The following is a 17,334-nucleotide window of genomic DNA, read 5'->3' as shown; positions in this document are numbered from 1 at the left end:
TCTGGAAAGATAGGAAAGATTCTTATCTGCCTAGATCTGCCCCCAAAGAAGCCTGATGGAGCCATTTATTATTCGGAAAGGGAATCCAGAAAAAAAAAAAAGAAGAAGAAGAAAGAAAGGAAAGAAAGGAAAGAAAAGGAAAGAAAGGAAAGAAAGGAAAGAAAGAAAGAAAGAAAGAAAGAATCCAGGGACCTAATACTGTGCAACTTTTGTTAGCATTCATCACATACCAAGCAAGAGATGCTTTCATAGATGTTATCTTGTTGAGTAAGAAATAGGATAGATCACACAATCCCTGTACTAACATTTACTAAGCATGCACTCTGTGCCAAATAATATGCCAGGTGCTAGGGAAGCACAGGGAGCGGTATCTAAATCAAAACAGGAGTCAACACCCCAGAAGAGGTGGAAGAGAACTGAGGGCAGAAGAATGAGAGAGAGAGAGAGAAGCAACCAGCCAGAGCAGGTCCCAGGAAGAGCTCACATAGGAAGGGCGGCAGGGTCTGCTTTGGAGGAAGGCGGGACACTAGCAGGTAGTCTCAGGATAAACTAGGAAGGGTTTAAAAAACTGCCCCACCCCAAAGAGCTTGAGCTTTATCCAGAAGGTAAGGGGGAGTCACAGAAAGGTTTTAAGCACGGGAGTACCAAGCTCTGGTTGAGATTTGGGGAACATGCCTCTGGTGCCAGTCAGGATGGATGAGAGGATTTTCATAAAAGAGGAGGTTCCTGTACTGCAATTCAGATCAGAGGTGATCTGCAAACCCTAGTGTAGTGTAGCATGGATTCATTCTTTCCTCTGGCTGCCAGGGGCCCTTATCAGTGTGTAGTCACCTGGCTTCACCAGTGACTCAAGACGTGATTTCCTGGAAGCCACCTGGCGTGATCCCTTCTGTGACTTTGACCCTAGAGAAAGGACTCACTGGACCCTGAGGGAGGGAGGACCTGCCTAGGAGAGGCAATAGCCACAGAGGGGCTGTCAGGATCTCTACAGCAATCATTATCACAACCTTCCATCATGGGGATGTAACGTACAACATGGTGATAATAGTTAAGAATAACACATTGCATATTTGAAAACTGCTAAGACAACAGATCTTAAAAATTCTCAGAAGAAAAAAGGAATTTGTAGCTATGTATGTTGCCAAATGTCACTGTGGTGATCATTTCGTGATATATATACAAATATCAAATCATGTTGCACACCTGAAACTGTTATGTCAGTTGTTATGGCCCAGGTGCCCCCCTGGGCACACCCATGACTCAGGTGCTTACTCTGAATGACCAATCAAGGACCACAGTCCCTCCAGCACTCTCATAGAGCAGCGTCTGGAACTCAGCAGATTTCAAAGCAGGACTGTCTCTCTCAAAAGCTTATGTCCCTCCTGGGTGGCACATAGCCTACCCTGTCACTCACCCACCATTGAGGGAAGAGGCTTCCCCCATGACAGTTCCTGAGGACCTCTTAAATGGCAGAAGCTACTTTGACCCAGTTATTGGCTCAGAGGGCCCCAGAACCTGGCTAATCCAAAGTCACTGAGAGGTCCCCAAACTTCAGCCCCTACTATTTCAAGGACCCCAAAGCCCCCCCTGGAGCTTGGCCAGAGCACTCGACCCTGACATTGGTCCTCAGTGCTCTCTCATCCGACCTGAGCAAAATGTCAGGGTTTTTGTTTTTTGTTTTTAAGATTTTATTTATTTATTCTGAAAGATGCAGAGAGAGGCAGAGACATAAGCAGAGGGAGAAGCAGGCTCCTCAGGAGCCTGATATGGGACTCAATCCAGGGACTCTAAGATCACGCCTGACCTGAAGGCAAACACTCAACCACTGAGCCACCCAGGCATCCTAACACCTCAGTGTTCTTATGGGGTTATGTGAGACAGTGAGTTCCTAACACCTCTGACCACAGAAGGTGGCTGGTAGAGACATCAGTTCCTGTCCCTCCTATGGCTCTGCCCAGAGGCTGAGAATGGAGGCATTGGATGGAAACTCATGGATTCCTTCTGAAGGTCTCTAGGCTGTGGTCAGCGAAGTAATAGTTCCCCAAAGATATCCATATCCTAATCCCCGGATCTATGAATCATGGCAAGCGAAAATTAAGTTACAGATGGAATTAAAATTGCTCATCAATTGACCTTGAGGTTAGGAGATTCTCCTGGATTATTTGGGTATGCCTAATGTAATCACAAGGTCTTTAAATGTGAAAGAAGGAAGCAGAAGGGTCAGAGTCAGAGAGAGATTTAAAGATGCTATCTGGTTGGTTTGGAGATGAGCCAAGGAATACAAGTGACCTCTGGAAGCTGGAAAATGCAAGGAAAAAGATTTTATTCTACCCTAGACTTCCAGAAGAATGCAGGCCAGCTGACACCTTGATTATAGACACATTTCAAACTTCTGACCTTCAGAGCTGTAAGGGAGTAAATGTGCATGGTTTTAAGGTGCTAAGTGGGGCAGCCCTGGTGGCGCAGTGGTTTGGCGCCACCTGCAGCCTGGGGTGTGATCCTGGAGACCCAGGATTGAGTCCCGCGTTGGGCTTCCTGCGTGGATGGAGCCTGCTTCTCCCTCTGCCTCTCTCTTCGCTCTCTCTGAATGAATAAATAAATAAATCTTTAAGGTGCTAAGTGGTAACTTAAGTGTAGTATCTTATTACAGCAACAATAGAAAGCAAATACAGAGGCCAACTCTCTTGTTTTGCAGATACAGAAACTAAAGCTAAATATTTTGCTTTAGGTCACTGAGAAATATCAGGGCTGGGCCTAGAGCCCAAGTTTCTTGAATTATCATTTACTCTTCCTTCCACTACATCATGTTGTCTTTCCTTTCTTACTACCTTGGGCCTAGAATCTAGATACTTAGGCATGAAATACCATTCATTATCCATTCAACAAATATTTCAGGTCCTAGTATGCATCAGGCACCATGCTAGGTGCTCAGAACACTCTGGTGAAGAAGACACAGACCCTGCCTTAGGGAGCGTTGGGCCAGTAGGGAAATTCAGGCATGGCAGGGTAATAGAAAAAACACCTAACCCAGCATGGGATGGAGACAACCTCTACCCTGAGACTGAAAAGCTAAGTTGGTGTTCAGGAGGTGAAGAATGTTGGGATGCTCCAGCAAGTGAATAAACAAAATGTGTGGGGCCAAGGTGAGCAGAGAAAAAGCAGGGTACATTTGAACTTTGGTTCAAAACTTCTGGTATTGAATAGACTGAAGCATAGGGAGCTGGGGAGGAATGTGCACAGAGGACTAAAGAGGTAAACCAGGGTACAGGAGCAAACTTGAAATACTCATCAGCCAAGAAGAAACCAGTGGGATCAGGTCCCTGGCAACCCCTAGCCCCACTCACCTGAGCCATCTGGAATGGCCCTGACAAAGGTGGGCAGCATCTTCACAGAGGCTGTGGGGTTGGTGTCCTTCCCCAGACCCTTCTGCATTTCAGCCTGGAAGCGAGCCATGATGTCCAAAAGGGTCTCATCGGAGAGCCGCATGTGATACAGGAACCTGTCCACCTGGAACAGATGACGGGGTGACCACAGCTGCCTGCTAGGGAAGCTGATCCTCCAGTCAGGGCTGTTAATTCCCACACTCATCGTAAAGCTATTTTTCTGACCCTGGGGACAGCTTCATGATGTGGAATCCTAAAGGTTCCTTGCCTGACCCCTCACCAAGCTAGATAGAGACAAGGTGGGAGGTTGGAAGGGTAGAATGGAATGGAAGGCTGGGAGGGGAGGTAGGAATTTATTCCCCTGAAGGGCAAGCTGTGAAGAAGAAAAGATTCTCCCATTTTTCTGATGGGACAATAGAGGGGCAAAAGCTACAAAGGATTCAGGGTTTCTAATTCCCAGTTCAGGGCCTGTACCACGGTCCCATTGCCTCTCCACTGCAAAAGACTAGCTTGAACCTTAAATTCCTAAGCATAGAACCTTTCTTTTCCAGCGATGACAATACATATCCAAGCTTGTTTCCCTTTGTTTATGGGCTGCTAGGAAGCTCAGAGCTAAATTCAGTTCCAATTGCAATCTGTAAATTCTAGTTCTTTAAATTTTCATTCTGTTTTTAACTGAAGTTGTTTGAATTAAGATGAAATTTAATTTTTAAAGCCAGCTCAAATTGCTGCTGGAAATGGGTGAATGGCACTCAAGTAACCAGGAAGCTGGGGCAAAGGACCATTACCCTAATGGAGGGAAGGTATAAAAATCACGATGGCTATGCTCAGTCCACTTGAAGGTAGTTTGTCCTATCAGAAATGGCAGAACAACTTCCACCTTGTGCTAAAGCTAATCTTTTGGGAGTGGCAGCCTGGATTCCGAGGGCTCATTGGAATGATTATGGATGGGGCAGGAGCGGGGAGGGTGGCATAGGTGCCCTGTGTTTGCCGCTTCTGCTTTATATACATACTGAGCAACCTCTCTACCCATCTTGGTCACAAGGAGACTTGATCTCAGCACATTCCTGGAGGAATCACTCTCCCACACTTCTCTCTAAAGCTAAGAACATCTGTTGAAGTCTACAAAGTGCTCTCACAAACATGATCTCATTTAATCTCCCTGACATTGCTTTGAGGCAGCCAGGTGAGGCCAGAATTTTTTTGCTTCTAACTGAGAGGTGAGGACCCCAAGGCTCAGAGCCATGGCGCAGCTGTGGGAGAGCTCTAGGTGAGTGGTGCACTGGAACTAGAATGCAGGCTCCATACCCCACACCTCACAGCCTGGCTTTGTGTCACAGTTCTGTGTAGGATGCAGGAACCTAACAGGGACATTACACCCAAAGTAATGGGACCACACGACCTTTATCATAGCCATCAGCCAGGCCTAGTGAGCAGGGAATCCCTCCCGTGCAACCTGGGACCAATCGGAGACCCAAGCCAATGAAATGACTCATGGTTCCAGGGACTCAGGAGCCAGCAAGAGGCCAGAAAACTATCAGAGAGCCATTAACAACAACAAAAAAAGGACAATTCGGCTTTCAGTGTATTTGAGGAGATAGGATGGAACCAGGTCATGCTTCATTAAGGGCTTCCTGTTCACACTGTGTCTGTTTATGACTAATTGGTTGGCACAGCCACAGACATGGAGAAAACTGATGGAAGGGATGTGATCCAAAGTAATTAGGGCTTGGGGAAGGCTGGGATGAACTACTCAGGAAATTTGCTCCTTTTTCATTCCAAAGCCTCTGAAATATGCCCCCAAACCTACTGCTCATTTTTGCTCAGCCCCAGAGTATAGGGAACGTCTCCAGCATCCCCATAGTGTCCTCATGGTTTTGAAGTCCTGCTGGGGTCATCTGCCAGTGGCAGTTTAACAGTCATTCAGGACTTTGGGTTCCTGCACCTGCTGTTTCAGTAAGTTAGAGTCATGACAGAAAGAATATCAACTTAGCAACAGTTCTTGTTTATTCTCTGTACCTCCTACAGGTCCTGGTATAGTAGCTAGGAGGGAAGAATGAAACATAGGTTAGGGCAAAAGAAAAGCTCTATTTTAAATCCAAACAGGTGATCTGGGGCCTGGGTAGCCAGGCACATTCTTTGCAGGCACTAAGGGAGGGTGTATTGGAATTGCAGAAAACCAAGCACAATTTTGAAAAGATTCTGAAACCACAAGACGAGATATCTTCTAAACAAAAGAGGCTACGAGCAGCGCATCTAACATAGGAAGAGCAAATTCAAAGATGTAAGCTCAGACCTGTAGAATGACAGAATGTGGCAGCCGGAAATGAACCGCTCTGTCCAAAGGTCCTATATGAATTGAGGGTCATAAAAGGGTTCACCTCTTTGACCCAGTGATTTCAGTTCTGGGAATCTAGCCTTATAATCATCCCAAAGATGGAGAACATTAAACACATTCCTATGTTTTTCAAAGCAATATCTTAATTGCTAAAAAGTGTTTTTGAGGTGACACCTGGGTGGCTCAGCAGTTGAGCATCTGCCTTTGGCTTAGGGCGTGATCCCAGGGTCTGGGATTGTCCCGCATCAGGCTCCTTACAGGGAGCCTGTTTCTCCCTCCGCCTATGTCTCTGCCTCTCTCTCTCTCTCTCTCTCTGTGTGTGTGTGTGTCTCTCTCATGAATAAATAAATAAAATCATTTTTTAAAAAAAGTGTTTTTGAAAGTAGCCGAGTTATGATGAGCACTGGGTATTGTATGTAAATGATGACTCATTGAATTCTACTCCTGAAACCAATATTGCACTGTTAGCTTAACTAACTAGAATTTAAATAAAAATTTGGGGCGTGGGGGAAGTACCCAAAAGTCCAACAAGAGGAAAAAGGTTGAATTATAGTATACCCAACTTGACTGAATATCAGAAGATGTCAGAATGGTAATTATGAAGAAATGAGACAAATGTACATCAGTGGTTACAATATAACAATAAGTGAAAGAAAGAAGATTCAGAATTATAATTGTAAAAACATACTATAAAGGCTTCCCCAGGGCAGATCTGACAGTGTTTGTGAGGGGGGTGGGACTAAAGGTAACATTTCCCCCTTTTTGTAATGCTGACTTACTCAACTGTAAAAAGTACACACTGAAAACCTAGCCAGTCCTTCTCTTATGAGTGAACAATCTGCAGGTCAATGACCAGACTCAGCCCAACATTATCAATAGGTCAAATAATGTCAATATATTGAATTGGAAAAGAAGCTACCAGAGTGGCTTCTCCTTTCTTTTCTTTCCTCCCTCCCTCCCTCCTTCCTTCCTTCTTTGATTTGTCTTTGTTTTAATGTTGGTATAGGGAGATTTTAAAACATTGGTCCAGGGTCTGAATAGTAACCCTTACAAGCAAAGTATAGCCCAGGGTCTTGACAACCCTGGAGGCAGGAAGTACAGAAACTAAGGAGGGGACAGCTACCTGACCCTGGAGAAAGGGCCTGTGCCTTTTGACCAGGTGTGTTTTCACCACATGGAAGAGTACATGGACCTGTGTTCTCAGAACCCATGATTCATCCAGCAACCCATAAACCAGATGCCCATCCTATCTCAGGCACCTGTTGCTTGAAGTGGCTACCAATGCTCCTGACTCAGCTCACTCTTCAGCTTTCTTGAAGGAGAGAGGGGAGGGCCAACTTCAGGCCTTGACAAAGGCTGACCATCCTCCCAGAGGACCTGGAACAAATCAGTGGAGGCAGCATAACCTCCCTCCTAAGCCTGTACCTGAGCTGGTAGACAAACACATCTCCCTGATTCTAGAATGTAAAAAAAGGTTAATCACCACCAAGGGGCCCAAGAACATGAAACTAATTCCCAGAACCAAAGGTAAAGTTTCCAAAGATTGCCCCCTGGAGGTTTAGAGAGACACCACCGCAGGTTTCCTCTTTACTAAGCAAGTAATAATGGAAAGTGAATCCTTCAGCAGTACGGTGTAGGATTTTTCTACCTCCTTAAGAAGCCGGTAGAGGACTCCATGAATCGAATCACTATATGAAATTTAAGACAGCTTCAATCAGATTGATTTGCCATATTTTAAGATTTGCTATAACTTCTAACCCAAATCTTTGATGAATAGAATTTAGTGAAGGCTTACCCCACCAAGCACAAGAGGGCTGTTAAGGGGCCATGCTTTTTCTCTCTAAAGCCAGGAGGCATCATGGCACAATGGAAAGAATGCTAGGGAAGTCAGAGAAGTGGGTTTAATCCTCACTCCACCTGAAATACTTGGGTAACCTTGGCTAAGTCGGCTTGCTGAGATGACTTCTATTATCTGTTAATTGAAAGACACTAAAAAAAGAAAAAAAAGAAAGACACTAGTGCCCAGAGCCCTGCCACTGGCAGCTGGAGTGGCTAGCATGGCAGGCTGAGCTCACTCCAGGCTGCCAAGGGACAATGCTGATGGGCTCCAATTGAGCCATGGCAACTGTTAAGTGGCCTACCTTGGAACAAATTTTGTGGAGACGTTTCTTGAGCAAAGTGACAAAATAATGCACGCCATTAACAGCCTATCATCGGCAAACAGCATGTGCCAATAATAAATATTTCAATTATTGTACATTAAAACCCACACTCTTAGTTCCCATGCTAAATTCTTTCAAGCATATGAAGAATCATGTGAATTACTTTAAAAGTTCTCAAAATTTCTCTCCCCTCCTTTGTAGCCTTTCCCCCAAAAACTCCCCTTATATCAAACACAATCATCTTCCACCTTTCTGAAGACTTTCTCCTCATCCCCTCCCATCCCCTATCTACCAGGATAGTGCCAAGTGAAATGCAAGGCTCAGGACAATATGTAATGTTGAGCCGGGGGGGAGACTCACTTCCTCTCCCCACTGCATGAGCCCTTTACTGGTCCTGTGCTCCCTGTGTCTTTTCTCATAAGCTTTCTTAAATCCTTTTGGATGTAAGCACAGTATCAGTTAGTTCTACCAGTGAAGAATGAATCGGTGCTCTCTCAGCTCTGTGAGTCCTTACCTTCTTGATCTGATCCTCCTTCAGTTTGCTGAAGTAAAATGCCATCAAGTGTATTGCAAACATTTTTTCCAAGTCTGGCTTCTCTGGAGATGGGCAGAGATTTCCGTGCAGTGTTTACTCCCTCGTCTCTGGAGAGCTGCCCACTTCCAGTTCAGGCTGGAGGCCTCCGGGAACTAGGTGCTACAGATTAAATACTTCCAGGCTGCTTAGGGTTCAATGATTAAACTTTGCCCACTCTCTCCGGTCCCTCCCTCCAGCATACACTTAATTGTCTAATAGGAGGCTTGGGATGGTAGCTGAGGGCTGGTGGAGGGGTGGCAGGGGATGGGTTGCTTGACTCTGAAAATTGAGTGCCACAAAATCTCGTTGCTAAGCAACACTCTCAAGCCAGTGCTCCACCAAGCCCACTCAGCCGAGGAAAATCTTCTGAGAAGTTGGGCGTTAAACAAAGCCAACTTTCAACCAGCTGAGCTGCTCTGCAAGTGCCTGGTCTCAGCCTTTTCTCTTGAGTCCTTTTCTTCTCAGCCCAGGGATATAACTCCTGACTCCCTGCCCCTCTGCAGCACTGTCTTAATTAAGACTAAACACTGCCCTGCTCAGGGAGACTTCAAGAATGTTGGGGCAAATCCCTCCCTTTGTGACAGAGCAGATCTCTTGCTTAATAGCCTGTGGTAATGAAAAAGAACTGATAAAAATTTATCTATTCACAATGATAAGCCAGCAAACCTTGACTGTACAGGTGGTGACCCAGGAAAAAATATCCATGAGAGAAGATGAATTGAAGTCACGGGTGCTCACCAGAAAGCTGCCACTGTAGAGAAAAACTAAAGTCTGAAGTCACAGACAGGAAATGTCTCATATCACAAAGATATGTGGTTTATTCACTCATCTCACTCATCATACCTGATGTGAGGACCCAGAAAAGGGCTGATATGTGAGTACAGTGGACCTTGGACTCTTCCCACAGTCATTGGTCAGCTAACAAAATCAATAACAACAATGGTGTTAACAAGAGTAGCTAGCAAGGATGGAGCACTTATGGTTCCCATTTCATAGATGGGGAAACTGAGGCCCTAAAAGGGTAAGTGACTTACTCAAAATCACAAAGCCTATAAATGGTACAATGAGGAATCAAACCCAGAAGTTTCATTCCAGGGCCCAGCTCATAACCAATATGCCATATTGCCTCCCTTCTTCCTCTGTGCAGTAATAAACTGAAAACTATTAATAGCACAGCTTTCTGTTGGGTACTGTCAAGAATTCCCATTACTCGGATAGCTAAATACAGAGATATCATTCCAACAGGGTCTTCTCAGTGAGGGGAAATAACAAATGAAGGAATTCCTAACCATAACTTCACAAATATTAACCACAGGCTTCCTAAAATTTAGCAACAGACCAGATATTAACACAGGTTTGCTGAACACCCCAATGTTTCTTACTCCTACATAGCACCTGCTCTTCAATACAAGGGAAGAAACGTGTTTTCCCTGTCGGCTTAGCAGACTCACTTTATTTGCTTTTCTACTGCACAGTCTCATGAATCAAATGATTACCAAGCACTTGCCTAGTGAAAGAACCTCCAACTGTTGCCTCTTCAGAAGCCACCAATTCTCCAGCCAGAGCTCTTTACCCATCCACCATATGTATGGGCCACTGGAAGTCCAGTGTAAGCATGGAGTTTGATTAAAATTACTCTAGATACTGTCCTCAGCCTGATATAAAACTGTCTCCTGATTGAGAAACCCTATGCTTTCCAGGCTGTTTACCCCTCAGACTATGAACTTTCTTTTAGCTCCTTTACTTTGTCTATTATACAAACAAACACAGGTTAACCTTCAGTTGCTCAAACTATTCAGTTCCCCAAACCATGTGGAATTGTTGGTATTCTGACACAGACATTCTAGGCCCGGGTCCATACAGGCTGTGGATAACACCCTGGGGCAGGTCACCTGCCCACGGGTGGTAACAATACTTGTCTTAATTCCTCCATTTAAAAAGTAACCTTTGAGGTGCAGTATGGCACCAACTGCCATTGATTTATTCACCCTTGGGATAAGAGACTACAATGGCCAGTGGACAAAAAGACCCAAAGCCATAATCAAAGGTCTCTACAATCTCATGGCTACTGTGTGCACCAGATAGGCAGTCTTTGGAATTTTAATCAGGCAGATGATATCAGAGGATGTTCATCTGTTACATCATTCTGTTTCTAATGTCGGCACATCAGTATCTCCATTCCAGGTCTGAGTAAGCCAACTAAACTGAGCTTAACAATTATAAGGATCATAGACATTTATAGAATAAAAACAAAATAATCTGATTATTCCAGTCCAATCCTTGGAATTTTTCACTCTTAGTAAATTTCTATATAGTCATTCAAGGATAACTGGGTGCGAGTCTTATAAGCACTTAGATTTTAAGGTAATTCATTTGAGAGTTGGCACTGCTGTAATTTTGGTTAAAGGATCTTACCAGTCTGACTTAAATCTCCCATGTAAGAAGGAAAACTCTCTCACTTCTGTACACATCTCTATTTCCATAAAACTCTCTCCTAAAGATAGTATCTGCTTTCTTTCAAGTACTGAGCATGGTAGGAGGACTAGAAGTTTAATGGAATTTATCCACTTATTTAGTAAATACTTGTATAGTGTATACTAAGAGTTTTACAATATTAATTCCCAGAGCAACTATCATTTTCATTCTCTCCAACTTACAGGTAGATAAACTGAGGCATGGGGACCAATTGGAACATAGAGGAATAAATATTTGAATGTGGGTAGTATGGCTTCAGAGTCCATGCTTAACCACTGTGTTATACAGACTCTCACTAACCTGGAAAGAAAGCATAGGGAAATGTGGGACCCAAGAAAAGCCACCCAAAGCCCATGCCCTGGGATCCCACTTTGGCTCCACCCTCACTGAAGACAAATGCTCCAGGCTCCTACCTGTAAAGGGTTCATGGCTACCCCAGTGGTCATTTGAGAATAAAAGTAAATGAGATCACATAAGAGAATCTATGTGGCCCATGATGGGCACATTAAAAGCATTTCTTTGATCTAAGCCTTCACCTGGCTAGGGACCCCTTCTTAAGATTGCCCTTTCATTCCATCCCATTTGGTCCCTTAGAATAAAAAAATGCACACAGCCCTTTCAGTGCATTCAGTGAAACAACCAAAAACCATTAGAAGGTACCAGTTCCATTTATTGGAATTACTGGAATGATTAGGAATTTTATAAATGTTCTATTCCTGTTACCAAAGAAAATACATCTTGGGGCAAAGGGGGGGAAAAACCAAAATAGATCTTGAATTCTGTTCCATATTCTTTTTCATGATAAATCCAAAATTAAGGTGTCCAAAATATACATCAGTCTAACCTGTTGACATGCCACTTGCTGCAAAAGAATAAGAGAGTGTGTGAGAGAGCAAATTTCCATACAAGAAAGTCAATGTAGAAATTTCCAAACCCTGACAACAGTTACAGTTACTATGGTGTCTCTATGGGAGCAACCACAAATGAAGCAGAAATGTTAACTTCAGCAAGTTTCAAAAGAATGCTACTGATCATTTTTTATAGGTTTATTCCTGCCCAAGAGAGGATTGGGAATGCCCATGAAGAAATTATTTGCACACGATTATTTTAATCACAACTACATAAAGAGCTGTATCTGCAAAACACATATCAAGAAGAAACTAGTCATACAAGATAATGCAATTCATGTGGCTTTTAACATTTTTTAGAGTAGTGGCAATCTCAATTGCACAAAATAGTAACATTCTAAAAGCAAACAAGACTTCTGGTTAAACATGGAGTAAATCCACAAGGAAAAGAGAAATGAAACAGTGGTTAATAAGAAATCTTAACATAATTTTGGAAGACAGAAAGCTGACAGAGACTAGCTTAGCAGAGGAAACACTGAGGCATAAGTGACTGCAGACCATGATTTTGTTGAGAAAAGAGCAATGGCATTTTTAACTTTAAAAATGCTCAGGAACTGGAGGCCCTGTTACTTTAGAAGAGCAAGAGGCAAGACATAGAACCAAAAATGGGAGATGAGCTAAAAATCTATATAAAAAAGCAGGCATCATATGTGCTCCTCCACCCAGAGCAATGGGAGACCAGCCAACCATCAGCCCTACTAGAGAATGGAATTTTATTCTCTGGAGAGACTGAACCCCAAAGCCTCTGAAACCCTCTGAGTAATGAGATCCCAAACCATTTTTTTTTCTGTCCAGGTTGTACCAGCAGACATATATCTGTATACATCCTTTTCTCCTTCACTGGGAGGAATTGGGAGACCCAGTTTTTCCTCGGTAAATGGACCTAGATATGGAAAAAGTAAAACTATAGAGACAGTAAGCAGATCAGTGGCTGTCAGGGTTTGAAGAAGAGGATTAAATAAGTAAAGCATGGGGGAGTTTTCAGGGCAGGGAAACTTCTGCATGATGCTGATATAATGCAATACATCTGTCAAAACCCACAGAACTTTACAGCACAAGGAATGAATTTGATGTATGTGAATTTACGAAAATATTTAGGTCATGATGCAATGCAGACTGACAAAAGAATCTAACTGCATTACAAATGATGAGAGACAGTCTTCCTGAGGGAGAGAAGATGCTGACCTCAGTCTATCTGGAAGTGAGTGGAATGAGTGGAGTATCCAAGTAATCAGGGCTTGGAGAAGGGTGAGATGTACTATACATACAGGAACTAAACTTGCTCCTTTTTCACCCTAAAGCCCCTGAGACATGCCCCCAAACTTACTGCTCATTTTCATTCAGCCCCAGAATCAAGATAACGTCTCTAGCATCCCCATAGTGTCATCTTTCCCGTAGAAGTCATGGTTTTGAGGCCCTGCTGGAGTCATTTGACTGCGACAGTGTCATTCAAGACTTTGTGTTCCTGTTCCTGCTGTTTTAGTAAGTTAGAGTCATGACAGAAAGAATGTCAACCTAGCAACCATTTCTTGTTTGTTTTTTCTTTAAGATTTTATTTATTTATTCATGAGAGACACAGAGAGAGGCAGAGACATAGGCAGAGGGAGAAGCAGGCTCCCTGCGGGCTCAACTACTGAACCACCCAGGTGCCCAACAGTTTCTTGTTTATTCTCTGTACCTCCTACAGGTCCTGGTACAGTAGCTAGACAAGGACAGTGCTGTACACTGGTTGCTAAAGCTGTTTCCTCCAGGAGCACAGCTTGACTATTCTGAAACCACTGCCCACGGATACTGGAATTGGATCATTAAGTTAATGGAAGGAGGATGGCAGGAAGTGGTTTTCTCTGTAGTAGTGGGAAATTACTAACAAGCAAGGAGAGAAGGCTACCATGATCCATGTTACTGGATTATAGTTGAGGACATCAGTATAAACTCATAATTACCTTAGCATAGATACACATGGACAAATACATATATGGATATATAAATATTTGTAGATAAACATATGTATGTGAGTTAGTATATCCATCCAGTAAAAGACCATAGAAGCAATGATAGCAATAACAAGCACATCTGGTACCTGGATCTTAGTTTCTAATGTCATTCTATATACACAGGCACACATGCACATGTGCGCACATGCACACAAACACACACACACAAAGGGACAAAATACCAGAGTATTTTGTGTATACTCTGTATACACAAAATGAGCCTGGAGCATCTTGTAGTGCCAGAAAATAAGTAAATGCTTAAAAAAAATGAAAAGGAAAGGAAAGTTAGAGACATGTCAATGGGATACAAGGACACAAGGAACCAACCAAAAGATCTGAAAATAACCAAAGTTAGGACAATTTAAGCAAAAAGAGTAAGTATTATTGGATTATAACCCAAAGGGTAAAATAAATATCCTTAGATCCATACTGATATAAAGAAATAATTGAATAAATAAGTAATGGGGAGAAAAAAATAAATTTCCCATACAGAAGAATTCCAAGTAATTTAGTAGAAAATCCCCCCTCAAGGATGTGGAACATATCGCCCCCCTCCTGAAGTGTGGGCTGCACAGTAACTTCCTTCCAAAGAATACAATATGGAAGGGGGGAAGGGAGTAACTGAGAAACCTGCTAAACTCTACCTCAGTCAGATAATCAAGGTCGACATCATCTCATCAGGGATGTCACGTTGATAGTACATGCCTTTGATATGATATGATCAGAATGGCACTTTACCTCCACTTTACCCCCCAAGCCCCAAAATTCCAGTCTAATCATAAGAAAAATATCAGACAAATCCCAAATGAGGGACATTCTATAGAATATGTGATTAGTATTCACTTCAAAAGCTGTTGAAGTCATCAAAAGCAAGAAAAGTCTGAGAAATTGTTACAGCCAAGAGGAGCCAAGGAAAGAAACAGTATAGTTAAATGTAACAATGTATCCTGGATGGGATCCTGGTGCAGGAAAAGGACATTACCTTAAGAAATAAGGAAATCTAAACAATTTGTGGACTTTAGTTAATAATAATGTAATCTATATTGGTTCATTAATTATAATAAATGTAGCACAATAATGTAAGATGTTTACAACAAGAGGGACTGGGTATGGAGTATAGGAGAACTCTGTACTATCTCTGCAACTCTTCCGTACATCAAACTATTCTAAATTTTTTAAGTTTATTTTTTTTGAACCCTATAGATGCTGGTATTTGGAGAATACACTTAAAAAGCTAGCTAATAACCCAATAGCCAAAGCAATCCTGAGAAAGAACAGGTATCGTAATACCTGATTTCAAGGTATATTACAAAGCTATACTAATCAAAACAGTATGGTACGAGCATCAAAACAGGCAGATAGATCAGTGGAAAAACAGGATAGAGAACCCACACATAAACCTCCACATATATAGTCAACTAATTTTTGACAAGGGTGTGAAGAACACACAACAGGAAAAGGATGGTCTCTTTTGTAAATGATGCTGGGAAAACTGGATGTCCACATGCGACCCCAACCTTACACCACTCACAAAAGTAACTCAAAATGATCAAAGATTTAACTGTAAGACCTGGGCACACTTGGGTGGCAGAGTCAGGTGAGTACTTGACTCTTGGTTTCGGCTCAGGTCTTGATCTCATGGTCCTGGGATCGAGCCTTGTGTCCATCCAGCTCTGTGCTCAGTGCAGTCTGCTCGAGATCCTCTCTCTCGCTCTGCCTCTGGCCCTCCCCTCCACTCATGCTCTCTCTCTAGAATGAATGAATGAATGAATGAACGAACGTAAGGCCCGAAATCATGAATGAATAACCTGAAATAATAAAACTCATAGAAGAAAACACAAGGAAAACAATCCTTGACATTGGTCTAGGCAAAGATTTCTTAGATAAGTCACCAAAAGCACAGACAACAAAACCAAAAATAAACAAGTGGGACTACGCCAAACTAAAGACCTTCTGCACAGCAAAGGAAACAATCAATAAATTGAAAAAACAATCTACATATGAACACTGCAGCATTACTCACAATAGCTAAGATATGTAAATAATCTGAGTGTCTATCAACAGATGAATGGATCAAGAACATGGAAAATAGGGTGCCTAGGTGGCAGCTCAGGTCTTGATCTCAGGGTCATGAGTTCAGGCCCCACGGTAGCCCCATGTAAAATTTAAAAACTTTTTTTTCATTTTTAAAAAAGATTTTATTTATTTACCCATGAGAAACACAGAGAGGGCAGAGACACAGGCAGAGGGAGAAGCTGGTTCCCTGCAGGGAGTCTGCTTCTCTTTCTCTCCCTCACTCCACCCCTCCCCCCTGCTTGAGCTCTTTCAAATAAAGTCTTTAAAAGAATTTTTAAAAAACAGTACTATATTATAAACTTCAAAGTTACTAAGATACTAAATCTTAACTGTTCTCAATACAAAAAAGAAATGATAAATATATGACATGATAGTTATTCAGCTGTTACTATAGTAACCATATCGCAATATATAAACATATCAAACCAACACCTTGTACAACTTAAACTTATACAATGTTATATGTCAATTATTTCTTAACTTAAAAATGCCAGTTTCTGATCCAATCAACCAGCATCAAAACCCAGAAGTTAATAAGCCCTATCCATGTCAACAGAGCCTCCCAGTAGCTTCATTCCTCAATTTTAAGTATGAACATAGCCAAAGATTACTAGACACTCAAGAAAAGTTACCAAGAGTAAAGGCAGAAATCAAACCAAACAAGAAAAAAAAAAATATATATATATATATATATATATATATATGAAATAGAAGAAATTGTTTTAAAAATCTAAAGTATCTTTAGGGAAATTAAATACTGCATCCAAGAAACAAAATAACTAAAAACAATGGAACTTGGGGAGGGAGGAAGTATATGACACTTTAAAAAAACTCAGTACTCCTAGCAAGAGTTTTAAGTTCAAAGAGAAAAATTTAACTTTGGGCTAGTTAGAAAAATTCGTAACTGATAAAAAGCTTATATGACTCTATGAGGAATTTCCTAGTAAGACTTTCTGGGAATGATATAAAGGCATACTTTCTGACACATTTTCCAATATTTTTTATTTTGATAGTATTTAAACATCTATATTCTCTGGTTACATTTTATAGCATTCTTAAATTAGCTTACAGCAGTTTAAATTCAGCTAATTAGATAATGGCCTCTAAGAAATACTATACCTAGGTTGTCAGTAAATATAATAGTGTGTGTGTATATATATATATATATATATATATATATATATATATATATATAAACTTTGCTGTAACAATACAAGATATGATGTATTTATTACATTAGTAAGGGAAGAAAGCATTAGCCTAGGAAAATCTGTGAGATAAGCTTTAACATCAGGGCAAGATTTAGTTAAAAGAATATGTGGAAATACATGAATTCTAATACTATTAAAAATTAAATAACAGCAGGCAGAGTTGGTAATTCGGTTGGAAATCTTTTATATGAATTTGGTATATATATCTGAGTA

At 41.8% G+C, this 17,334-nt stretch overlaps 1 protein-coding gene across 1 annotated transcript in view; it reads right to left on the bottom strand.

Annotated features, from left to right (window-relative positions):
* HKDC1 (hexokinase domain containing 1) overlaps window positions 1–8,873 on the bottom strand; it is a 41,003-nt gene extending 32,130 nt beyond the window's left edge. The window contains exons 1-2 of the mRNA XM_077894798.1: window positions 8,398–8,873; window positions 3,345–3,507 (exon numbers count right to left, since the gene is read on the bottom strand). Of these exons, the coding sequence (XP_077750924.1) occupies window positions 3,345–3,507; window positions 8,398–8,460 (226 nt within the window). The 5' untranslated portion in view covers window positions 8,461–8,873. The remainder of the gene's footprint in view (window positions 1–3,344; window positions 3,508–8,397) is intronic.
* Between the last annotated feature and the right edge of the window lie 8,461 nt (window positions 8,874–17,334).

The sequence above is a fragment of the Canis aureus genome, chromosome 4 (genome assembly GCF_053574225.1).
Source record: "Canis aureus isolate CA01 chromosome 4, VMU_Caureus_v.1.0, whole genome shotgun sequence".
Taxonomy (NCBI): Eukaryota; Metazoa; Chordata; class Mammalia; order Carnivora; family Canidae; genus Canis; species Canis aureus.
Note: the sequence above shows the minus strand (reverse complement) of the source record. Positions and strands in the feature narration are given on the sequence as shown.